The sequence below is a fragment of the Podarcis filfolensis genome, assembly GCF_964270895.1.
Source record: "Podarcis filfolensis genome assembly, chromosome: 7".
Lineage (NCBI taxonomy): Eukaryota > Metazoa > Chordata > Lepidosauria > Squamata > Lacertidae > Podarcis > Podarcis filfolensis.
Genome location: NC_139603.1, coordinates 63203530 through 63229036, shown reverse-complemented (window position 1 = coordinate 63229036; position 25507 = coordinate 63203530). Strand labels below are relative to the sequence as shown.

General features: G+C 43.4%; 2 protein-coding genes across 2 annotated transcripts; one reads left to right on the top strand and one right to left on the bottom strand.

The window, feature by feature from the left end:
* Nucleotides 1–611: 611 nt before the first annotated feature.
* Nucleotides 612–9934, top strand: RBIS (ribosomal biogenesis factor). The gene is made up of 5 exons (XM_083623497.1): nucleotides 612–3345; nucleotides 5185–5301; nucleotides 6470–6586; nucleotides 6916–6993; nucleotides 8026–9934. Exons 2-4 carry the CDS (start codon nucleotides 5188–5190, stop codon nucleotides 6982–6984), a joined length of 300 nt encoding a protein of 99 aa, XP_083479623.1. The 5' UTR covers nucleotides 612–3345; nucleotides 5185–5187; the 3' UTR covers nucleotides 6985–6993; nucleotides 8026–9934.
* On the bottom strand, nucleotides 7044–21547 carry E2F5 (E2F transcription factor 5). The gene is made up of 9 exons (XM_083623384.1): nucleotides 20960–21547; nucleotides 15388–15497; nucleotides 14743–14904; nucleotides 13903–13946; nucleotides 12998–13062; nucleotides 11708–11969; nucleotides 11213–11401; nucleotides 10257–10301; nucleotides 7044–7775 (listed from the first exon to the last, which is right to left on the bottom strand). The coding sequence occupies exons 1-9, from the start codon at nucleotides 21149–21151 to the stop codon at nucleotides 7666–7668; spliced, it is 1179 nt and encodes a 392-aa protein (XP_083479510.1). The 5' UTR covers nucleotides 21152–21547; the 3' UTR covers nucleotides 7044–7665.
* Between the last annotated feature and the right edge of the window lie 3960 nt (nucleotides 21548–25507).

Below are 25507 nucleotides of genomic sequence, written 5' to 3'. Positions count from 1 at the left end.
CACCAACTTCTACCTAATGGTAGGGCTGGCACTAACCAACCCAAAAAACTACTCCCTGTGTCATCTTTCTTGACTCCTAGCTAATAAATACTAGGGTTGTATTGAGGAAGGAACCTAGACCTCATTTATGCAGAGGTGGCTTTTTTGTGTGAGAGATGTCACTGTGCTTAGCTGGGAGTACAGGCTGTTTATGAAGTTGAATACTGCAGTAGGAGGTTGCTGATAAAATGCAGTTTGTCCCATTTGCCTTCATTGCTATTGAGCTATTGTGTGAAGTACAACTATTATAAGCATGTATTAGAAATCAATGTTAACACTGATATAATCGGACAATGCTGCAGGCATCTTATATTTCGTTTCCACAGCAATCGTGTATGTAAAGGCACTGGTAGCCACATACAGATGTAAAATATGTACGTGATTTGGCTACAGTTGCTCTTTTTCTGCTATTTCTTAGGTAGCTGTTGTGTTTTAATTTTTCTGAACTGAGCAAGCTTATCATGTTTAGTATATTTAGTATAGTTTTCTCCCAACCTGCTGTCCTTCAGGGATTTTGGACCAGACTGACTGGGAAGGGCACCAGGTTGGGGGAAGCTGGATTTTGTACATGCTATTGTACATGTAAGGTGATAATCCTTACTATGTGAAATGTGCTCATTACATGCATGCCATGGCAGGTTTTCCGGATCTGGATGGAAAACATTCAGTAGAAATCACAGGAAGATCATCCAGTCCTAACCTGCTATTTGAAAGGCAAGCCCATCTATCTAGAATATCTTCCTCTCCTGTCAACCCCCTTTACAGTTAGGACGACAAAGGGACAGAGACAAAGCAGCTGCACTACACAGTGGAATAGCTCTTGTAGAGCCGCTGGCATGCATTGTGTAGGCAAGAAATGAACACGAATGGCAAATTGTTCAGTGCCGTCTCTTGGTTTATCTGCTCCCAAGGCAGCAAGAGAGAGATGCTTGTTGAGAATGAGCACAAAAGGGATATGTGAGAACAAGGAGATAGTGCAAAGAATACTGGCCGGGGAGATAAGCGATTCCCCTTTCCCCAGCCCATATAATGAAAAACCTGTTGCAACTACGGCTGCACTGGTAAACTGGTGTTGAGCAAAAAGCCTTCAGAAAACCACTGAATTGCTAATGTAAGAGTGTGTAGTACCTCTGAAATAGAACACACTGATCTTCAGCTATTTCAAAACTATGTGAGTTTTCCCCTCTAAGGTTTTGCCTCCATAATAATGTGCTGTCATAAAGTGAGTCAGAACAGCACAGTGGCTAAGAAACAGAATTGTGATTCAGTTCAAATCTCACCTCTTGCCAAAAACTCACGAGCCTCTCAGCCTCAGTTTTCTCTTATCCACAATATGTGGGTAATAATCTTTTTTGTCCTACCTTTCAGAATTGTTGTAGGAATAAAGCAATGCAAGGGCTATAAGAATGCTATGTCTTATCACAAAATGTGCTGTACTGGCAAGTTCGTTCTGTCAGAACTTTAAAACTAGTATGCACTTGAAGGTAGTGCAATTCTCTGTGCACTCAGGCACTTACTTATTTCAGTAGTTTTGTTGTTGTAACAAATTCTTAGCTTCGATGATTGGCAAAAGAATGAAATACCTCTTAATAACCAAACTTCTGGATGAATGCATCCAGAATTCTGTTCTGAGCTATAAGAGAACTGCATAATACCCCAATCTGAAAGGGAATAGAATGGAAAAGTACGTAATTGCGGTCAATATGTCACACAAAAAGAAGACAGAACTCTGGGCTGACCCATGTGCTGTTCAGCAGAGGTCCAGGCAAGCTGAACACAAGCCATTTCTCTTCTTTTCTATGACTTCTTTAGCATTGTCTGCAGCAGTTCCGGGCAAGGTGATTGCTTCTTAAAGGTGCATCCATGTGGCATTTTGAACAGCACATGAGTGTGCAGGCATGTATGCATACATCCAGTGCACACGTCACATCTCTTTATCTGAAATCCTGGACAGCCACTGCTAGTCAGTGTAGACGATTCTAAGATAGATGGACCAATGGTCTGTTCAGTATAAGGCAGGTTCCTATGTTCCTGATCCTTATTCTACAGCATGTGTGGAATAGACCTTAAACAAACTGTGTGAGCTAAAGGGAACCTCTATTTGTACCCCCAAACACCAGTTTTTAGGGAACTGCAGTGAGGATAGAGTAGACTACAGTGGTACCTCGAGTTACAGATGCTTCAGGTTACAGACGCTTCAGGTTACAGACTCCGTTAACCCAGAAATAGTACCTCGGGTTAAGATCTTAGCTTCAGGATGAGAACAGAAATTGTGCTCCGGCAGTGTGGCAGCAGCGGGAAGCCCCATTAGCTAGAGTGGTACTTCAGATTAAGAACAGTTTCAGGTTAAGAACGGACCTCCAGAACGAATTAAGTTCTTAACCCGAGGTACCACTATATTGCCTTCATGCTTTACTTGTAAGCTTGTGATTGGCCACTGGCTGAAACAGGATGCCAGACTTGTGCACACAATACAGCTTTTAAGCCCATTCGAAGCACATTTCACTCCTCAAAGAATTCTGGCCACTGTAGTCTGTAACTCTGTGAGGAGTAAACTAGAGTCCAGAATTCTTTGGGTGAGGTGGAAATGTGCTTCAAATGCGGTTTAATGTGATCCAGCAACTTTCATCGTGTGTTTTTAAATATATTAAATTTAAGAGCGCATTGCCACCTTCAGTTTGGTGCTAATATTGCAATTTGGGTTATGTTTTCCAAAGTGCCTAGGCAGGTTTTCCCCAACAATGCCATTTTAAAACTGAGATTCCCAAAAATATGTGATCGTCTGCAGAATATACAGCTTTCCACCCTTATTTGTCAAGCATAATTGCCTCTACTTCCAGTGTTCAGACACTGAGTGTTGCTGCTTATGCAGTGAAAGCCACAAGAGAGTGGTGTCAGCTGGCTTGAGGGAGCCCTTGCGAAAATATTCCAAATACCAAGCAAATCCCCTTTCAGTAAGCGCCAAAACAACCCAATGAAAACTGAATATGCTCAACGGGCAGGGAAGGCTGACTGTGTGCATATGTAATATAAAATCAGGTAGAAACAGAAGTTAGTGGCTAAGATCTAATCAAACCGCAGCGCACACACACAACCCTGCAAGTTTCCTCCAGGCGGGCACAGGCAAAGATTGCGCCACCCAGGGGAGCTCTCCGCAGACACACAACTTCTGGCCCGGGCATGTAGCTGGGGAACTCCCTGTCGCTTTCGGATGACGTCAGGCGCCGCCGCACGTGGTGCAGTAGGCAAGGGCAGAGCCTGGAAGCCGGACGAGTTGGCAAGGTGTTGGCTGTGCGTGCAAAGAAGGTAAAGCCGTGGGAAGAGCGGGGTGGGGGGGGAAGCGTGGGCTCGGACTTAAGGGTGTACCCGTGTTTTACCCTCGTGTAAGCGAGGTATATAAGCGGCGCAGAGTGCAACTGCGGAACTTTGCCCCCCGCAGGAGGCAGTGATGGCCACCAGGTTTTGTTGGGCAAATTTGTGGAGGGCGACGCTGTTAATGGCTCTTTACCCCCGATGGCTGTGCTCTCCCTTCAAGGACGGAAGCAGCAATGCGCCTACATGCCAATGGCTGGGAACCGGAGGAGGGCAGAGGGGCTCTTGCGCTCACCGGGTCCTGCTCAGGACCGGATTTAGGTTTGATGTGGCGCTGAGGGTTAAACCACAGAGCCTAGGGCTTGCTTGCCGATCAGAAGGTCGGCGGTTCGAATCCCCGCGACGGGGTGACCTCCCACTTCTCGGTCCCTGCTTCTGCCAACCTAGCAGTTCGAAAGCACCTCAAAGTGCAAGTAGATCAATAGGTACCGCTCCGGCGGGAAGGTAAATGGTGTTTCCGTGTGCTGCTCTGGCTCCCCAGAAGCAGCTTAGTCATGCTGGCCACATGACCCGGAAGCTGTACACTGGCTCCCTCGGCCAGTAAAGCGAGATGAGCGCCGCAACCCCAGAGTCGGCCATGACTGGACCTAATGGTCAGGGGTCCCTTTACCTTTAAGCTACTGAAGGTAATGGGGCCCTTTATATGTCCAGCTGTCCTTTGTCAACAACAAATTGTCGCTGTTTTTTGCATTGAATATATGCTATGTGGTAATTTATGGACCACCTAATAGGTATCTAAAGTCATTTGCACACAACAGAATATGTATGTTATCAAAGTCATTATTGAACTGAAATACAATTAAGAGGAAGTATATTAATAGTGAATTTTTGGGGGGTGGGCGCAAGAGAGGGGCCCCCTAAGCAATAGCTTGTTTAGTTTATACGTAAAGCTGGCACTGGTCCTGCTTGAGGTTTTCCTGAGGACATCTGCGCGGCCTCTGGGATAACAGTCTGCTGGACTGGATGGGCCTTTGGCCCGACCCATCAGACTCTCCTTGTCAATGTAATGTTGCAGTGTATCCTCAGGGCCTAAGAGGAGTGCTCCTGTTTACAGCTCCAACCAGCCGAGAACTCTTATTGGGGAGATTTTCTTCTTCTCCCGTATGCAGCCCTACTTCCCTTGATGTGTTGTAGTTTCTCAGATGTTGGACTACCATTCCCAAGATCTTTGACCATTGGGCATGCTGGCTGGGGCTGATGGGAATTGTAGATTGGGGCCTCAGGGCTGGAAAAGGCTGTGCTAGAGGACTGCCAGTGCAACTGGACATTTTATGGCTGTGCGTGGGAAAGGGCACACAGTTCTGGAGAGGATATAACTCATTTTTCTTCTAGTGCTCCTTTATAGAAGGGATGGGTGCGACCCTGGTTCTCCAGATGTTGTTAGGCTACAGTTCAGATCATGTTCGCAAGATCTGAGTTGGTTCATATGGGGAGAGGTGGTCTGTTGCTCTGCTATGAAGCTGTACTGACTGATTCAGATTACTGGTTGCACCCTGCTGGCCCTTTAAACTTGTTGCTTACAATCTTAATACACTTGACTTAAGTGTGCACTTGAATTCTGGGTTGAATTGTGGCTATTATGTGTCATAGCACTTGAATAGCCAGGAATCTGGGTTTATAGCTTCATTTCAGTTGCTTTAATGGGACTTCTTCCCACATTAGTGTGTAAAACTGCAGCCTTATTTGCATGAAAGATTCAATGAGCTTTTAAGTATTATTGCTTACTACAGCAGCCAAAACACATTATTTAAACTCTTGAAAACAATATTTTAGGCAATGGGCAAGAACAAGGGAAAAAGTCAGAAGCCGGTGAATGTATTCCATGTGGCCAACAAGAAAATTGCAAAGGTTAAAAGGAAAGCAAAGCCAGTGACAACAAATCTAAAAAAGGTTAGTTTTAGAAGATTCCTTCTTGCTATTGTTTTAGATTCTTCATTAGGAACATCTTAACAACCTGTGGTGTGCATGAGAAACGGAAACAACTCTAGTGCCATATGCCATTCTTTCTCAACCGTGGGCCCTCAGGTGTTGAACTACGACTCCCATCATCCCCTTCTCACCAGGGATGATGGGAGTTGTAGTCCAACAACACCTGGAGACCCAAAGTTGAGAAAGGATGGCATATGCAATTGCTGAGTGATGGAAGGTACAGGACAGTCTACTAGCCCCATTCTTGACTTCAAATCCAAGGTGAATTAGGGGCGGGGGGAATGGGATTGTGCTTGCTGACCCAACATCTCCATAACTTCAACTGAGGTTAGTGAGGCCAGAAAATATGACCCAGCTCTCCCTCCATATGCATGTAAAGGCAACAACAATACTCACAGAATTGTAGTGCTGGAAGGGCAGTCTTGTCCAGCCCCCTGCAATACAGGAATCTTTTACCCAACATGGGGCTCAAACCCACAACCCTGAGATTAAGAATCTCATGCTGTACGACTATGACTTTCTCTTGGCTGAATAAAGACACAGGTCACTTCTAGATTACCCGTTTAATGAGCATTCATCCTGATTTATTTGCTGAGAGATTAGATGACACTGGCTGTTTAATGATTTGTTTGTGGAGAGATTAGCTAACGCTTTGATGCAACGTAATCCCCCATTTTCCAGTCACTCCTCATCACTTGAGAGTCTGATCTTTTGGGAACATGGGTTTGTTTTAACCAGAGCTCCAAATCAGCTTTAATTGTACAGCCTGAATCTGCTGGAATGGGATTGAATTGCCCCAAGAACAGCAACAGTCTGGAAATGCCTGTAGTAATTTTCTCATGTTTAAAATCTATAAGCCTGATTCTTGGAAGTGAGTGGTGCAAATCTATTTTTGCATATTTTTGAAAGACTTTACCCTGCCTCAGCCTAATGAACAAGCTGAGCCGTTAAGTAAGAATGGTTCCCTTGGTGAACTTTTGAAATCTTAGCGTAGTTTAGTGTCATGTATACCCTCCAAAGTTATTTTAAAACACAACACACTGAGTTTCTATAGCTTACTGCACAGAAAATGCTTTTAGGTTGATCTTGAAATACAAAAGCATAAAATTTGTTTTCTTTCCCCCCAAAGATTAATATTGTGAACGATGAAAAGGTTAACATGGTGAATAAGGTATTTACAGAAGTACAGAAAGAAGTTAAGCAATTGTCCAAAGCCATTTCATCAGACTCTCCAAAGAGCTTTCAGGTAATTCTTTTGCATTATACAAAAATAAAGTAAAGCCTCTTTTCACAGTGTACTAGAGCTATAAGGGGAATGTAAACCCATTGTGTTACTTGGAACTTTGTGATATTAATTTATTGCATTTGATTTTGGCATGGAAATCTGTTCCTATATGTTTGGTTCCAAATATCCCCTTTTACTCTTTCATTTGGCATTGTTATTATATTATATTTTGTTGTGTTACTATGCTGCATTTAGGCTTGTTTTCAATAAGTTGGTGGTTATAAGCGTTTTCTTAAATTATACATGGACACTGGACCCAAATCGCTGAGCATGTGTGTTTCCCTGATCAGATTCCAAAAGCTATGGAAGGTGAACCAGCCAATGTGGATACTGCTACTGACTTGCTGTCCCAATTGTAGCACCAAATAGTACGTATTACATCAATATTTGCACCCCCTGATAAATCGGCAAAAAGCAACTCTTTGTATAGTTTTATTTTTAAAATCTTGTTAATATACAAGCATTGGCACTCTTTTAATACAAACTACAAATAGTGCTTTCCTAAATCTAGGAATGTGGAATGTCAGAAGTAAAAAACAGAGAACAAAATAAAGTGCTAATTAAAAAGGCACTCCACAAAAGTGTTCACTGAAACAATGTAGCATAAACTAGTTAATGCCCTTCATTCTACAATTGGCAGTGGAAGTTTTAAGACATAAAAGGTCAGAATTTTGGAATGATTGTAGAGGATTTCCAGGTGTATAAAGCACAGCAGTCTGGAGTTGTACAGGAAGCAGAGTTGGGCTTATGAAACTTTGGTTCCTAAAGAACAAATTAAAAAGAACTGGGGCTTTCAAGTAACTGTATTAAGCTACTGTAACATCTCTAGGAACACCATTCCCTGCCCTGCAGTAAAAGGAAGCTTCTGTTTTACTGAGTTTATAAGTTGATCAAAATAATGAAGTACAAGGAAGAATGTACACCCAGCGTTGGTGAACTACAGAAGTTTTACATTCATTATTTTAAATACTTGTGTTATGAAATTAAGTCTACAATATTATATCGTTAGAGGTAGATGAGGCAATCTGGCTGCATCAAATCTAGTAGTTCAGTATCTGCACATCAAAGAGGTCACAGACTCCTTCGTTATCATCCAGGTTGAAGTTGTAGTCATCTCCAGGAGTAGGAGAGAGCCGTAAGAGGGGGAAGACTGCATAGGGGAAAAGAAATATCAATTTAAGCACAGTTTGTGTCACACAGCTACAGTACCAGTCCTTTGCAAATGAACACATAACTATCCTGATGCCTAGTTCTGAATTGGCATTATTATTCTCCCGGCCTCCAAAACCATTATCATTGCTGCCACATTCACCCAACATCCCAGAAGGCTGTTAAGGCGCACTACATTTACTGTACTGAAAATGTAGAAGTGTTAAATTGTATTTTCCCTACCCCCTCAGGTATGAAGCGGAAGGGACAGCTCACAACCAGCTTATACAATTTGGAAAAAGCAACTGGAACGCCTCTGATGGAATAAAAAAGACATGAGATGCAATGGTCTTCAGGCAACAGCAGAGACGTTGCACGAGTTATTTAAGATGAAGACTCCCATCCATATGGTGCACATATAGAAGGGGGCCAAGTCATTTTTCTGAACAGGTGGGCTAAAATTGTGGGCCTCTGAAACAGCAAGTGCACTGAAGTGAAGCAACCATTTTTAAAAAAAGCCTATCAACCACAATTATAAAATTAAAATTTCTTTGTTGGCTTGTTAACGTTATGCAACAAGGTTACAAAGAAAGCGGTTGTTGAATTTGCTTGCTTCATTCGGAAAAAAAGTTATGACTGAGAACATTTATTTTTTATTTACAGCTGAAGTGCAAAACCATTTCACCAAGATGCTAAAGATCAGAAACATCTTTGTTTGAGAGAAAACTTAATCCAAAAGGAAGCTTAATTATTATAGGGGATAGTGGGACAACCTAAAGCTGATTTGGTGGTGGAAAGCCCCCACATCCTCCTAATTCATGGGCAAATTCAAAAGGGAAAAACACTATATATGGCATTTGAGAAATTTGTGGGGAAAGCTTGGACCATGCATGCTGCTGGTACAGACTCCTTGTACACAATTTGGCAGAGCAAAGATTTATTTTGCAATGCAGTTCATGCACCACTGGCAATTATTAGTGTTGGAACATGACACTTTTTGGATTGTGCAAAAAGAAAACTCAGGCAGAGTCTGCTGAAGCATTTCATAAGGGACATTCTCCTGGTGAGTTTAGTTTGAGATTCATGTTCAACAATCTTCCAGTATTGGCACAGGGGCATCATGGGTCGAATCTTGACTAAAATTGTTAAATTTTAGCCTCACTAATTCCAATAGGCCTCAAGTTCAACCAGTGTGCTAGTCAGGATTCAATCCCATGTGTGAAGTGTAAAACAAAATGAAGCTTTGGACAGGGGGAAACTGCTAGCAAGAGGAGGAGTAAAACTGGAGGAGTAAAAGTCTGTTTCAAATGTACATGTTTGTAGACTGCTCATGCAACAATTTATGATGATCCAACTTCATCCTTGCAGAACAGATGACACTCTTAGAGTGTAGGAAACCAGATTTATTGGGTGATTGTGAGAAAGTCATAATTTATCTCAGGCTAAAGTGAGAAACTCAAGCATACCATCCTGACCTTTGAAGGCTGGTGGGTAAGCTGCTGAATAATTCTGCAAACAGCATGTTGCAATAATTCACAGGTAACAATTTGCAAGTGGGAAAGGCTGTCAGCTATAGGTTCCCCTGCCATTATTATGAAAACACACTCAATTAGATTAGTACAATGGGTGATCTGCTCATTCAGAGTCTGCAATAAAGGGATGCTGTTTCAATTAACCCTGATGAATCCTGGGAGTCTGGAATTGATATTAAAATCTGGAGGCTATGGGTGGTTGCCTGGTGTTTTCAGTGAGCTAATCTCCCAGCTGTTTGCTGGTCTGATGTACTCAATGTAAATCTTAGTGTTTCTGAGTAGTGCCATTCAACTTGCTATATTACTCATCCAACAAATTATTCTAGAATGTGTCATATGAACAACACAATCTAAAGCTACACTCTTATGCAAACTTTTCAGACAGTAAACCCCATTGAAATCAGCAGGACTTACTTCTGAGTAAACACACAGAGGATTGTGTTGATGATGCTACATATTTAAGAAAGTGGGAACTACAGTATAAAATATACTTTGGACCCTAAAGAGGGCTGTGGTTAAAATTGTGGGCAGAAATCATTTTAAAAGCAAACTGCAGTCTTCCACCCTTTCCTTATTTTGTTAGGAGTTTTGCACAGGCAAATGGAAATAAAAACGATAATTTGTTTGACTTTGTTCACATATTTCTTGCATTCCTAAGGAGTGTCCCAGTAGTGTCACCCCAGCATTGTTTATAATGAAAGATTGGAGGAGGGCATACGTACTAAAGTTAGGGAAACTCACTGCTTTGTTAACTGCAGGCAGCAGAATGCCCACATGCTCTAAACTCGAACAGGGTAAAAGAATCATGAAATCTAACTGCTTCAAGTATATGTCCACCTAAAACTCTAGCAAAGGGATGCTGAGCTGGCATTTGCAGGGAACTGTTAACTAGTGAAGCAGAGACACCACACTTTGTAAAGAAGGATGAGACAATGAGAACATAAACTTACCATCAGAGGACATCAATTCATCAATGATATCGCTGTTAATTATTCCTATGAACACAAAAAGCAAATTCGTGGCTATCCACATAGACAATAAGATCAAATTGGCTAAAAAACGTTATGAGGCTTTTATATTTCCAGTTGGCATGTGCGGTTAGTCAATTAAACGAGTTAGCTAGCTACAGGTATTTAAGGCTCCTGAAATTTTCCATGGTCTTTTAATATTTCATGTACAGTGGTACCTCCGGTTGCGAACAGGATCCGTTCTGGAGCTCTGGTTGGATCCCAAGGAATTCACAACTGGAAGTGCCACTTCTGCGCATGCGTGCACAGCGAAACCTGGAAAAATACTTCCGGGTTTGCTGCGTACGTATCCCGAAGGATCCGTAACCGAAGGTGAACATAAGTAGAGCTCCCACTATAGTCTACTCTTTGGTATCTCTAGTGAAATGGAAATACAGATTGGCTTAACACCCAGCATGATTCTCAAGTTACAGGATTCAGAAAATTACAAAACAAAATGCCAGGTCAGTTATGAAGAGTATTTTGTAAACTACCATGCACACCTCCTGTTTAGCCTACCCTGGAGGGGTAGCTAGGAGACAATCAAGTACTCCTTTATAGTATTTTCATAATAAAACATGCTTAGTTTTTATGTACAGTCAGCCTTCCCCAAACTGGTGCCCTCCATATACTCTGGATTACAACTCTTATCATCCCATACCATTTCCACCAAAACCTTTTGAACATCTGCTTCAGCACCTCACAAAACAACTACAAAAGCAAAGATACTCTCCCCGAAATACAGCCCATGTTAAGACAGTAAAAAAATAAAAATCCCACAGCTCAACATTGTCACCAAATAGCACTGGGCTGCTTTCTTTTCCTGTTTTACGCTTCAGGACACCAGCAACTGTCCTCCCCCCCTTCAAAGTTATAATCAAACGAAGTATGTAATTTACCTCCAGGCTCATCCATCTTTGCGATGTCAAACGCATTCGGCTTCAGAATACTGTTTACGTCCAGCGGAAGGAAGGACTGGCAGGTATTTGAGCTAGGTGTAGTTTCTGCTATAAGGCTGTTATACAGCTCCGAATCTGGAATGCCAGCATACAGAGTTTCAGGAGTCTGGCTCTCCTGCAAACTGATGTCTACAGGGTGGGAAAGTTCACATTAGAAATCAACAGTATTAGTGCAACGCAAATTTCTGGAACACAACATTTCTGATACAGGCACAAACAAGCTCACATTTTAATATTGGCATGCACTTGCTTTTAGTGATGCTAATGGGAATAGCAAAAATATGTCTAACTAATTCTTAATACATGGGTTTTGCTGCTAGATTTTAGAACACTCACATGTAAGCATTGTCTTCCACCCACAAATCCTTAGCTCAACCTGCCCCCCCCCTTTATATTTTTAATTTGCTGCTAATTGAGAAAAGGGGAAATCACTACCTGCTGATATATCTGTGACTGGTGGTATCCGTGGAAGGGATTGACCCTGATGAGGAGGATCTCTAGACTCCAACTTCTGAGGATCTACATTCACTTTAGGGGAAGTCAATGGAGCTGGCAACTGAGATGGAGGTTGTATGAGGTCATCTGGAGGAGGTACCGGAAAAACCACTGGCTTTGAGGAACTGGACTCTTTGTTTATAAGCAGCACATGGATAGGCCCCGAATGACTCTTCAGATTGATCTGGTATTTGCTTTGTCTCTTTAGAAAGGAAGCAAAGTTAAAAGGTAAAGTCACCATCCTTTATGGCAGTAGGCTTAGCAATTAAGCCAAACTGGACTGAAGTAAAAAAACAACAACTGGACAAGTAAAAAAAAAATGCAGGTGAAAGCTGTGTACTGAACAGATGAGAATGTGCTAGTTGAGAAGTTGAAATCATAAAGAATGACGATACAAGTACACAAGTACACCTCCTCACCTCTAATCTACATCATAACCCAACATATCTTCACATGGTCAAGCTGTTGCACACTGAACGCGCATCCTGTCTCAGAACTGCATCAAAATTTCAGTGAATGTTGCTGCTGCCTGTAGTGATAAAGCTTTTGCTTTATACTAGTGATGCGAAACCTCTGGCCCCCGAGCCTAACCAGGCCCGCCAGAGCTTCCCATTTGGCGCATGAAGTCATTTGAGCCAAGCTGCAAGCACCTATCCTTCTCCTGGTGTCGTACGACATCAGGTGTGGGACAGGCAAAGTCATGGCTTCAAATAGTGCCAAATTCAAACCATTCAGAAGGTAATGTTCTGGGTTCATTGGAAATTTAGATGGTACCACTCACTAATTCTCTCTTGGATCAGGATGTGAACAATCATTTGGAATAGCGGTCAATTTCCTCCTTCCAACTGTGACAAAAAGCTATTTGTATGACTTTTCCTAGCAGCAAAGGAAACTTGAAACTGAAAATGTGGAGCAAGTATCTCCTCCTGGAAATTCTAAAAAAAACCCAAACCTCTATTATATAAGTATGTTTCACTCAGGCTCATCATAAATAACTATCAGTAATTTAATAGTTGAAGTGATGAATGCTGCATGTTTCAAAGAAACATAAAAAATTAACAGAACACAAACTAGGTATACTATTCTATGTTATTAATTTAGCAAATTTATTATGTAAGCACAAGCCCCAGTTAGAACATATACACTACTTGGGTCCAAAACCTTTTTTTTAAAAAAAAATATTATTAATATTTGCTAACCACACAGATTAAAAGAGCTGTTTATACATACCACATGAGGTACAGGAACTTCTAACTGTGTGCCAGAAGGAGCCTGAATTGCTAGTAGTGTATCCCCTGATTGTGGAGTAATTGTCACATGTTAGCTGAATGCATGCACACACATTCCTGGATAGTATACAGGGCGGTTTTGTTTTGTTTTGAACTGCCTGAAGGACATGGCCAATGGGTCATGAAAACATGTCAGAATAAATATACAAAATAGAATTCAGCCTACTTGCAGAGGTTTATATGATCAAATAAGATATGCTATATTTCAGTGTGAAAAAAGCAATACAGGAGGGCTACACTGTATAAAGAGAAATCATGTTTTTAATGGAAGAAAGTCTTAAGTGATCCTAAACTGCCATTTCACTTCCCCATATTCTACCAGCTTTATTTTCCCACTCCTTTCACACGCAAAAATCTGGTGCTGTCTTTGCTTTAGCACATTTACTCTGAAATTAAGGGCCACTGTATTCACATAGGGCTTACTTTCTCGTGTTTTAGGATTGTAGCTGAAGTCCAGGTCTACATAAAGCAGGGGCAGAGAATATGCAGCTCTCCAGGTGTTGTGAAGCTGCAACTCTCATAAACCACAGCCAGCATGGCTAATAATTAGGGATGATGCTACTGCCTTATAAACTCGCATCTGGAGAGCCACAAGTTCCTCACCCCTAGCAGAAAGTGAAAGAACTGGCCTTCTGCTAAGGCGTTTGGAGGATTTCTTTTGGAATAAAGGTATATCCTGTCTCTGAAAATCAGTTCTGAAAAACAGAAAGCTAACTCAAACACTATTTTAAACGAATGCTATGTGATGAACTTTAGCACTAACTGAAAAGGGGATCATATCGTGAACACAACTGGGTTTTCTCCTGACACCATTTAACAAACATGTCAAACTTCTCAGCAACTTACCGTTGAAGCAGTCACAAATGTCTTCATGAGTGATGTATGAAAAAGTGGTCTGTGTCAAGGAAAGTTTCAAAATAACATGATACTGCTGACCTTTTTCAAGTACGTTTTAGGAAATTTACCAGGCTAGTTAGGTAGTTCTGTTTCAATATTTTGCCTGTCATACCCTGGACTAATGACTGAAATTGCAGAGCTAAAAACACATTCATTTTAATTATTAAACAAAATTCATATACCATTTGATTGTAAGAAAGCTGTTTAGCAAAGAACAGCCTCTGCCCATTTTATATCTCGGGTATTAAAAAGTCCCATTAGCCTGAATCCAAAGGTGCTGTTGCATGAATGGAAAAAAATTCTGTTCAGACAAGTCACCCAATTCACTGCTGCCCAAAAAAGGATGAGGGAGGATCTGGACCAAGATGCAATATGGTACAGAGGGCTGCAGCAATGGGGGAGTAAATGAAAAAGGAAGCACTGCCTTGTATGAGAATGCTTTCCATTCTTGAAACAGCACCTGTGAACACGAGACTTCTGTGTAAACATTGAATAGGATCAAATTGGTAGCTAATGCTAAGCTACCAACATAATTTTGTCCTTAGTTGGCCATGTATGCCATTTTGCCTCCTGATGGCACTTCCCTTATTAATCCACTAAGGGTCTATGTCCCCACAACTCATTTTGAATAGCCAGACAGAAAATTAGTATCAACTGTTGTCAAACCCCTCAAAACTCCCATTTGAGAAAATGCCCATCACTTATTCCATCTCCATTTTCTGTGTTTCACCGAGGCATAGTAGCAATAATTCCATCTGCAAGAATTACACAGCATGTTTCAAAGGATATCATTTATTTGTGGAATCTTCCTTGACATTTTTTATGCTTTGCTGTAACCACAGTTTCTGCTGATCCAGCTCCTTTTCTTTTAGCTCCAATTCTTCAATTTCTGCTTCAAGGTACCTCAGTCTATCTACGACTTCCTTCGTATTGCAACCAGCACCTACACCTCTTAAGAGAGAGCAAAAAAATTCAATGCTACTGTAAATGAGTAACAAAAAGGCAAAAGTAGAAAAGATATCATAGCAGCAAAAAAATTAATTCTATAAACAGTGTAATATCAATTAAGTTTAAATTGCATTTTGATTCTGTATGATATGAGTAGGGAGACTTTCAAAGGTTGCGCACAAGAGAGACAATGCATCTCTTTTTGGGGGTTTTCATGTGTAATTTTCTGCTGAACTGTGGAGCCTCTGTTGCCTGACGAAAGGGTTTGCATTTGTGGCAAAATATACTTCCAGGTCCTGACAAACAACTGCCTGGAGACTAGTGTCTGCAGAGAATACAAAAGCTGGTATTGCTGACATACATTGTTTTCTTTACATATATACCTTGTTTTCGTTACATAAATACCTAACAATTATAACATTCATCTGTGAAGGAAAACAGCAATCTGTATTTCTATGTAAGAAAATTAAAAATCAGTTATCTTACTTCCACTGGATGCTGTTTTTTGACTTTTTTTCTATGAGATCTATCCCTTCCAAAACATTGGTGATGTCGTAGATCCGCCTTTTTTGTCTTACAGCAAGTGTGTCGGCAGCCTGGTAAGATAAAGAATAATTTATGCAGATGAAGGGCAAAAGGGGAGGCTCATTAGACAGCTTCAGTAAAGCTGTACAAGCCTCCTAGAGAATATTAATCACAAGCCTAAAAGGGTAAATCTTCAACCTGCCACAGTCACAGATGCGCCATTAGATGCGTTAGACCACCCTCTCCGACTCTTGGACAGGGACAGTAACCTTCAAACAAAATGCCTAAAAGAATGACCTCCTTAAAACATGTCCACAGAATTCCACACATGGGAATGAGTTCTTTCAGAATTAGCCATGCATGAGAACAAGGGAAATGCAAAGTGGGGCTGAAAAGACAACATGCTTTCCTTGAGCAGGATGTAAAGGAATAATCTGCCATTTCATTTCTAAATATGGGAACAAGATTTGTGGAAGGGAGTAGGATGACAATGCATTGTATCAAAGGAAGATAAACTTCTTAATGTCACTTATGGAAGAGCAGTGTTATTATGGGCTTTGCTATCATTCCAAAATATAATGGCAATGGTTAAGATTGAACCTCAGTAACGAACACCACCAAACAAATGAAATCATGGACCTTTTGAGTAAAAGAAGTAATGAGGTAAAAAGGGGAAAAATCAGGGATGCTCAAGAGGTATGCTCTAGAAAACTATGTTGTTGAACTGTTGCTGAAAGCAATAGCATAAAGAGTAAAATTTAACCTGCAAGTAACAGCCAACGTGATTAGCAGCCTAAGCTCTGAGCCTCAAATTTTTGCATTGGCATGGGTCCAGTACTCTTACCAATGTAAATTCTTTAAGGATCAAGCTGCCTGAAACTTCCACCCCCTGCTCATATTCCACCAGAGACAAATTTCACTTTAATATTTTTTTTGTGAAAGACCCCTATTTTGCTTCACCCCCTAATCCAGTTGTTCATTAACCCACATATATACATACACACTTTTTGGCAACAATGAAAAACACGTTTTTCAACTGTAGCTTTTTCATCCACATCTACCAGCAAAGAAGCTGTTACTTTGATCCAACCTACAACCATCAATTAAGGTGAAGGTAAAGGACTCCTGGACAGTTAAATCCAGTCAAAGGCGACTATGGGGTGCGGCACTCATCTCGCTTTTCAGGCCGAAGGAGCCAGCGTTTGTCCACAGACAGCTTTTCGGGTCATGTGGCCAGTATGACTAAACTGCTTCTGGCGCAACGGGACATTGTGCTGAGTACCAGAGCGCACGGAAACGCCGTTTACCTTCCCGCTGCAGCGGCACCTATTTATCGACTTGCACTGGTGTGCTTTCGAACTGCTAGGTTGGCAGAAGCTGGGACAGAGCAATGGGAGCTCACCACTGTTGCATGGATTCAAACCGCCAACCTTCTGATCGGCAAGCCCAAGAGGCTCAGTGGTTTAGACCACAGTGCTACCTGCGTCCCCTAACCACCAATTAAGGGCTTCCTCTCCAAATCCATGCTTATATTTGATCATTCAATACTAAAGACACAATCCTAACCACAAAATTAACATTCCGCTTTCCATCAGTCCAGCTCCGCTGGAGGGATGTGTGCAGAGAAACCAGACTTTTGCATAGTTGGAATGAAACCTACTGTACAAAGCTAAGAGTTACATTTATTGCACTTCCCACTTTTGCCTCTGGTCCATCCACTTCTGATACAAGCCTTTTTGCAATGTTCCCCATAAGGAACTTCAGCTCTTGGGTTGAAAAACATTCCTCATTCCTGCTTTAATTGGAGGGAAGATGGAATCTTAATGTGGCAATGTGCACCTAAGACCTAGTTTGTACACTCAAAGATCATTTATTTCCCCAAGGTGGAGTGGATGCACAAGACCCCCTCATCTTGCACACATGTAAACCCCTACATAATATATCCCTTCCCCTATCCCCCTTTTTAAAGGGGAAGGCATGTACATTCCATTGGCTCCGATGAAGTTAGCTAAATTTAAATCCCACTGAAATCTTCAGTACATCTAACTTAGACTAGATCCATCCCTTTAGGTAAATATAAGGAGCGCTCATGTTACATGCCCTTTATGCTGAGTGATCGATGGAAGAAGGTGAACATGCATGCTATTCTGTCACGAAAAAAGGAACTTTATTTGGGCAAGTGTATGAATCTGCCCTTTGTTGGAGTATAATTATAGTTGCGTTTACTTTACCCAGCTGAATACAAATGTCAGCTGAATTATTGAAAATAACCTTCATTATGTAATGCAAGAGCAAAGAACCAATCTACTTCGCTAGCAAAATTATTCTGGTAGGTTGATCCCAGGCAAGTTTACTTGAACACAAGCTTAAAAGAACTAGCTGGAGCTTATTTCTGGGCAAGCCTGCATAAGTTTGCATATTGCTGTTTCTGTATGTGTATAGGGGCGGGGGTTATTGTTGAACCTGAATCTGTTTTTAATTAAGTGGATTACAGACCTTTTGTTATAGGGGACAAATAAAATAAGGAGTAGCAAGTTTACCAGAACTCTGGAGCAACTACACAATTTATTGCAACTCACCTCGGCGGAGGTTGCTAATAGTTTAATAGCAGTTTTAAATGTTTTACAATCTTTGCCTTGTATATTTGCTCAACGGTTCTGGGAAAGAGATCATTGTTATCCTCACAGAAATAGGTGGCAGTTTGCCATGGGCCGTCAATGGAATGGAGAACTAAATAGGAATTTGAACCCGTGTCCAATTCCAGGCCTGGTGCCAGTTGATCACAATTCCCCTATTAGCGGTTCAATTAAAACCCCTCAAAATCTCTCTCAAAAAAAGCGCTTCATTTTTTGCCACAATTATTGTTATTATTAATGATTAAATTTGTACACTGCCCTATACCTGCAGGTCTCAGGGTGGTTCACAGGATAAAATCACAATATAAAAACACAAAATACATAATCATCGCATCAGGATGAGAGAGAAAAGATGTGGCAGATCTCGGTCTCAGCCAGGCTATGGCGTATATCCCCAATCCTGGCTTAGCAGAAGATATGCTGGGGTAACTTGCTCAATATGGCTTGGCCAATGCAAGTCCCCCAGAACTGGCTTCCTGGTGGTGGGATCGGCCAGAGGATACTTAAACTGGATCCTAACTCTGTTCAGCTCAGTCACGTGACTTGGCAACCTGGCGGAACTTACACTGGCAAAATGGGTGGTGTGAGTCAAAATCTATTTTGTTTGGTCCTCTGGCAGGCTGGGGCCAGCTCAGGTGGCAGTAGTCGGGCTCTCGAAAGGGGTTGGATCTGGCACAACTTTACGTTGACCCCTGACCATTAGGTCCAGTCGTGGCCGACTCTGGGGTTGCGGCGCTCATCTCGCTTTATTGGCTGAGGGAGCTGGCATACAGCTTCCGGGTCATGTGGCCAGCATGACTAAGCTGCTTCTGGCGAACCAGAGTAGCACACGGAAACGCCATTTACCTTCCCGCCAGAGCGGTACCTATTTATCTACTTGCACTTTGATGTGCTTTCGAACTGCAAGGTTGGCAGGAGCAGGGACCAAGCAACGGGAGATCACCCCATCGCGGGGATTCGAACTGCCGACCTTCTGATCGGCAAGTCCTAGGCTCTGTGGTTTAACCCACAGCGCCACCCGCGTCCCTTTGGCCTAACAAGCCAGTGTAAATTACAGTGGCTTCCCATAGTTAGGACTACCTGCTTCACATAAGATTCTGCAAGTTCCCCACTTAGATTATAGAAGAAAGCAGGATTCAAGCCACACTTCTCCAAGGGATTCACTCTATAGCCCTTCTGGTTTTGATTGTTCCTCAGTATGCAATACCAATGAACTCTACTGCTGAGCTACACTTCCGTTTCTCCTACTCACCCTAAAAAACAAGCTCAATGAATCCAACTCCTTCTAAAAAGCCCCACCAGCCATACGTCTCTCCAATCCAGATATGCTATAAAAGTTCAGAAGTTACTTCTACTTAAAACCTTCCCTAGGATATATAAAGGGAAGAGGGTGCTCTATACAGAGTTAATAATAATAATAATAGAATTTATTATTTATACCCCACCCATCTGGCTGGGTTTCCCCAGCCACTCTGGGCGGCTTCCAACAAAATATTAAAATAAAATATTCTATTAAACATTAAAAGCTTCCCTCCACATGTTTCAAGAACACAGGAAGGGTCAATTCCCCAACATTTCCACCAGCTTGGCTCGACATAAGCAGGCTTCTGTGCACAATGGGATAAAGAGCACATATTGGGCAAATACAAGTTTTTAAGGGACAAGCTGTAGGATGAGCAAGTGCAGCTGTTTTCAGGACTGGACTTAAGACTAGAGTTCAAATCCGTACTCAGCCACAAAAAAAACTTATTGTGCACCTTTGTCTGTGGAGGTAAGAGAGGGTGGGAGAAAAGAGCAGGGGCTACTCCTACTGCCCACAGCTTCTTTACAGAAGTCAGGTAGACTCTTAACCTGAGGGTCGTGGAATCGAGACCCACGTTGGCAAAAAGGTTCCTGAATTGCAGGGGGTTGGACTAGAGGACCCTCGTGGTCTCTTCCAACTTTATAATTCTAGGTTGGGGCAACCTAGAAGCGTGTTCAGGCGCTGGCAACTAGGAGGAAACAGAGCATCAATTTGAAGCAACCGAGTCCTAAACCGCTAAACGCACCCAGGGCAGGGGGGCAAAAGCAAAACCACATACGCCAAAGCCTGCAGAAAAGGGGTGAGTTATTAAAAAGGTGCCTACTCCCAACATGGAACTTTCCCCCTCACCAGATCCCAGTCGAGAGATACCCACCCGGGAAAAATGGCAGATGAAAGTGATGGACTATATGGAACTGGCGGAGATGACTGGCAGAATCCGAGACCAAGGTGAAGAGTTGGTGGAAGAAGATTGGGGAAAATTTAAAGTCTATCTACAGAAACATTGTAAAATTCAGGAATGTTAGAAGGATGTTGGAATGAAGTAATGTGGTATTAGCAGAAATGATATAAAAGATTAGGTAAAAATTGATTTTTTAACTGCTGAAAGACGAGAATGTAAAATTATAGTACATTAAGATAAACTATTAGGATAAAAACCAAGCTGGAAAGGATTTGCTGAAATATTTAATTGAACTAGAATACAAAAAAGGGAGGTGTGAGGAGGTCAGGGAAATAAGTAAATGAAAGACAAGACATGGAAAGATGGAAATGTTTTTAATTGTTCTTATTTTTCTGTATTTTGTATTCTCTGTTTCTTCTTTTTTTTCCTTTCTTTTTATCTTTTTTTTCACATTTTTGTAACTTTTTTGAAACTTTAATAAATATTATTTTTAAAAAAAGAGAGAGAGAGATCCTCCCGCTGGATCCCTCAGAATATTAAGGGCCATCGCACCCCACGTTGTGTGTGTGTGTGTGTGTGTGTGTGTGTGTGTGTGTGTGTGTCTCACTCTCACACACACACATGCACGCTCCTCCCTCAGCGCCCGGATCCCACCCGCAGCGCCTGGACCGAAGCCCCCCATCTCCCCCTCACCGCTTTCAGGTCGAGCACGCCGTCCTTGGCCTCCTGCAGGAGGGACACGAACTTGGTGGTGAGCAGCCCCAGGCTCTTCTCATGCCGGCTGCTGTTGCTGCTGGCGCCTCCGGTGCCCGCACCGCCTTCCAGGCTCCCCACGCCGCCGCCATGGCTACTGGAAACCGACTCGGGCAGCGCCACCGCGGCCATGCTGCATCCCCCCCGTCCGCCCTCCTCCGGCGGCCCCACGTGGCCCTCCCCCCGGGCTTGCCCTTCCTCCGGCCGCGAGGGAGCCGGGCTGGTCCCCGCACGGAGCAGCTGCCCCGCAGAGACAGAAGAGCGAGCCCTCGTCCTTTTCTCGCCCACCGCCGGCTGGCCTGCAAGGGAGAGGAAGTGACGCCGCCCGCGCAGTTGCCGGGAGACAAAGTTTTGTGTAGGGAAGAGCGAAAGGAAAGGGGGCAGCTGCTCCTTTCCCGAGAAGGTGGAGCCTGAGGGGAGAGAGTTGCGGGGTGGTTGCGCCCCTCTCTCGACCCCCGGGGGGAAACGAAGCAGCAAACGGGGCGGGGAGGGTGGAAAAGGCGCCTTCGAAGTGCCCGGCAGTGGTGTTTTCACTCGTTTCTCTGGGGACTTTTCCGCGCAAAGTTGCGCTGCGCGAGGCACGGAAGCGCGCGCGCTTGAATTCCGCGCGGCTCCCCTCCTCCCGAGCAAACTTTTCCTGGGGCGACGCTAAGCAGCCCAGACTCCAGCAAAATGATCAGCCCTCCTGTCTTCCCGCCCGGAAAGTAAAGCAACGACGACAAGCCAGGTGGTGGCTCGAGTCCCAGCAGTCGCTTTTCCTTTGGTTCCCGTTGCGAAACTCCCTGCAGATGTTGAGCGGCGGCGGCGGCGCTTCCCCGCTCCAGGCTTGGTGGGGTTTGAACTCCCCTTTTGCTGCTGCTTTTCCTAGCGCCCAACCAGGTTGCTGTTGTGACTGTGTGAGCAGGGCCGTCTTAAGCATATGCGGCGCCGGAGTGCAAAGATCCGTCCGGCGCCCCCAAAGCTGTTGACCTTTTTTTTTTTGGAAAGGTTGCCCAGGGTGGTTTACCTTTTTTTAGGGAGCTGGCATCACGCTTACACATTATCTCAGTACCTTGTGGCAGTAAACTCTCTCTACTGTATTCCCATAGGTTGAAACCACCACAACCAAAATACTCCCCCCCCCAAAAAAAACCCCCATGTCTTGCAAACAGAAATGCTCAGACGGAGACTTTAGGTGATACTGATTTCCTACTTGCAGGGAGTCATTTGTTTAAAAGATTTTAAAAGAGAGGAGAACATTTAGTTTCTGCTGCAGGCTTCCCATGCCTGATCCAGCAGGGTTCTTGTTTATAAACTCTGGCTTTTTCAGTTAAAAGGGTCAGGTGGTAACTAATGGAAAGCTATTACCAGCCAGAATAGACAATACAGGGCTAAATGAACAAAGAGTAGTATCTAGGGGAAAAAACTACTTTCTTCACTTTATTAATGCAATACCATGGTGCCAACTTATTATGAAGTTAACCATTCCTGGTCCCTGGCCCAGATTCTCCAGAATAAACCGACCCCTTTGATTGTATGCTGCCACCCCTGATTTTCATGAATGGGGGAAACCATAGTTAGGCAAGCAAAGAGGCTTAGTAATCAGATGTCACATTTCTCTTACAATTTATTTTAATGGAGGTTTTCTGGTTGGATGTCTCTGCATCTGGCATAAATATGAACATTACAAGTAAACACAACAGCAACTGATCAAAAGATCTCCCGTCAAAACACAAATATTCCTTAGTAGCACATTTACAGAAATAATTAGCATCTCCCTTATCAAACTGAACGTCTATACCACTGCAACCTTTTTAATGAAAACAATACAATGGTCAAGTTGCTAGTGACTTTTGGCAAAATACTTGCAAGAATGTTTCTCAACCAATAATTCATAATGTTTAATTTGATTATAACTGCATTTCTAAAGATGTTCCAAGTCACCCAGGCTGCACAGGTCAGAGAAAATAGTACTTTCACACTTTCTGTTAATGAGAGGCCTTCTTTGTTTGCAGAAACCATCCTGTTAACGTTCACAAATGGGGCAAGTTCTCATGGGTGCTAAAACTATTTTGCTTCTTGATCTTTCAGTCTTTATGAAAACCGATGTTGGGAGGAAAGCATCCTTAATTTCCTCAGCCAACATAATTTATCTTCACATGAAACAAGCCCCAGAAAACCTAAAAGTGGGAAGCAAATACACACACACACACAATTGTTGCAGTTTTGATTTCCAGGCAGACCTCCTTAAGATCATAAAATTGTCCCTGTTAGGAATTGGGTAATATAATTGCAATGTCTGAGTTGAGGAACAGATTAGGTAACATGGAAGCTTAGACATTTCCCTTCATTAAAAAAAAAATCCTTATTGCTAGCTTCAAAGGAAACCCTATAGGAAAGGTTAATTGCTACTAAAAGACCAGGGTAGACACCAGTGTGTGCACACATCTGCCAAAGGTTACAGTACTGCCGGCCACATGTCACAAAGTCGGATTTGAACATGCCCAGATTCCTGTCTTAAGTTGACTGGACAATGTGCATTGCTGACACATGGAGCTGCCTTTTACTGGGTCAGGCAACTGAGCCAATGTGGTTGTACTGGTTGTTACAGTGTCGAATTAGGGCCTGGGAGACTAGAGTTCAAATCCCGACTCTACCACAAAGCTGCTTGGTCCAGTCGCTCACTTTTCAGCCTAACCTGCTCACGAGGTTGTTGTGGGGATTAAAATAAGGAGGGGGTGGAATAATGCAAGCCACCTTGAACTCCATAGAGAAAAATATGGGGTATAAACGCAGTCAATAAATTTAGCTCAGTATTGCCGGCACTGGTTGGCAGCAGCTCTCTAGGTTTACAGGTAGGAGTCTCATCCAGCCCTGCTTGGAGATGCCCTTGGGGATTGAACCAGGAACCTTCTGTGTGCAAAGCAGACGCTCTACCCCTGAGCTACAGCCCTTTGCTTAAAAGCAGTGGTAAGATGCTAGTCCTCATGGCTCCAAATAAAGGGCTGAATTAAGTAGGAACACAAGAGGCTTTCATTTATCAATCAGAACACTGGTCCATTTAGCTCAGTATTGTGACATTCTCGGCATAGCTCTCTCGGATTTCAGGCAAGGGTCTCTCACAGCCCTACTTGGGAACGCCTGGGATCGAACCTAGAACTCTCTGCTTGCCAAGCAAGAGGTGCGACCCTTCGTGAATTGTTAGGACAACTCCTATATCCAGAAACAACAAAGTCCAAAACAAAACAGCACCCCCCAAAAAAAAAATCCCCCTCAGAAAATGTACATTTCACTAGGAAGTTGAGAAGCAGAATCAGCGAGACTCCTGCCTAGAGTGGCAGCAGGCGTGTGGTGGTGGGGCAATAGGAGAGAATATTAAGGAGCCCTTGCCTGATCAGCGGTTTTCAACCACCTGGCGCCCCTGTGTAAGTTTTGGACTACAGCTCCCAGCAGCCCCCGGAGCATCGTAGTCCAGAATCCTCTTCAAGACAACCGGTTGGAGAAGACTGGGATAATGCAAACGCTTCCCCGGAACTTGCTGGCTTTATAAGCAGTGCATTTAAGGGGCTATAGGGTGATCGTGGAAGAGAGAGACCTGTGCCAACAGTGTGCCCCCTTCTCCAAGGGTGGGTCCTCATGTAGCCAGAGTGACACCATTCACACCCAAGAGGAAGGTTATTTGCCCCCAAAGTTTGCAAAAGTACAAAAATACTCCAGCAGGTGCAGGACATCCTATGGGGAGGACATATAATGAAGACTGAGTAGTGAACCTGGAATGCTGAAGGACTGGAAGGTGGGAAGGACGCGCCTTCTCCGTTGCCAGAGTGAGCTCAGCATTTGCTTTCTCGTTGCTCCCATCACCTCTTCCAGCCTCAGCCTTTTGTCCCAGTGGCACCATCTCTCCTTAGCCGCTCACCGTCAAGTCTTCTTCGACCGCAGCTAAACCAAGGAGGGGAATTCCTGCGCGCCTTGCTCCACCTGGCACGGGCGCTCCAGAGCTGAGGGGGCACATCTGGTCACCTTCTCATGGCTCCTCCCGCGGGCGACTCTGCACGAGTTCGGGAGTGAGCGTTGGGAGTCCGGGAAGAGCCGACTTGGCTCTTCCCTAGACTCCAACGCTCGGCCCTGGACTCTCGGCCTGGTGCCCCTGAGAGCCCGTCACCCGGTTGCCATGCACCCCTCACACCCGCGGTTAAGACGGCCCTGTGTGTGAGCCTTCGTTGCTTATCTTGGCCTCACACTTAGCAGAAATAAAAACACCCTGAGGAGAGGGGAACCTTGTGTCCCAGAGTGCTATGTTGTGCTGCGAGACAGTGGTTTTGAAAATTCAGAAAAGAAAATTCAGACACCTGCTACTCCAGTCAAGAGTGGGAAAAAGTAGGTCAGTTGCTGGATGTGACGCTGTTGCAGCCATCTCTCCTGGCTTGGTATCCCGCAAGATACAGCAGTGGTTCCACAAGACCATATTTCTCACTTCCCCATATATAGGATTCTTCCTTTCAGTACTAT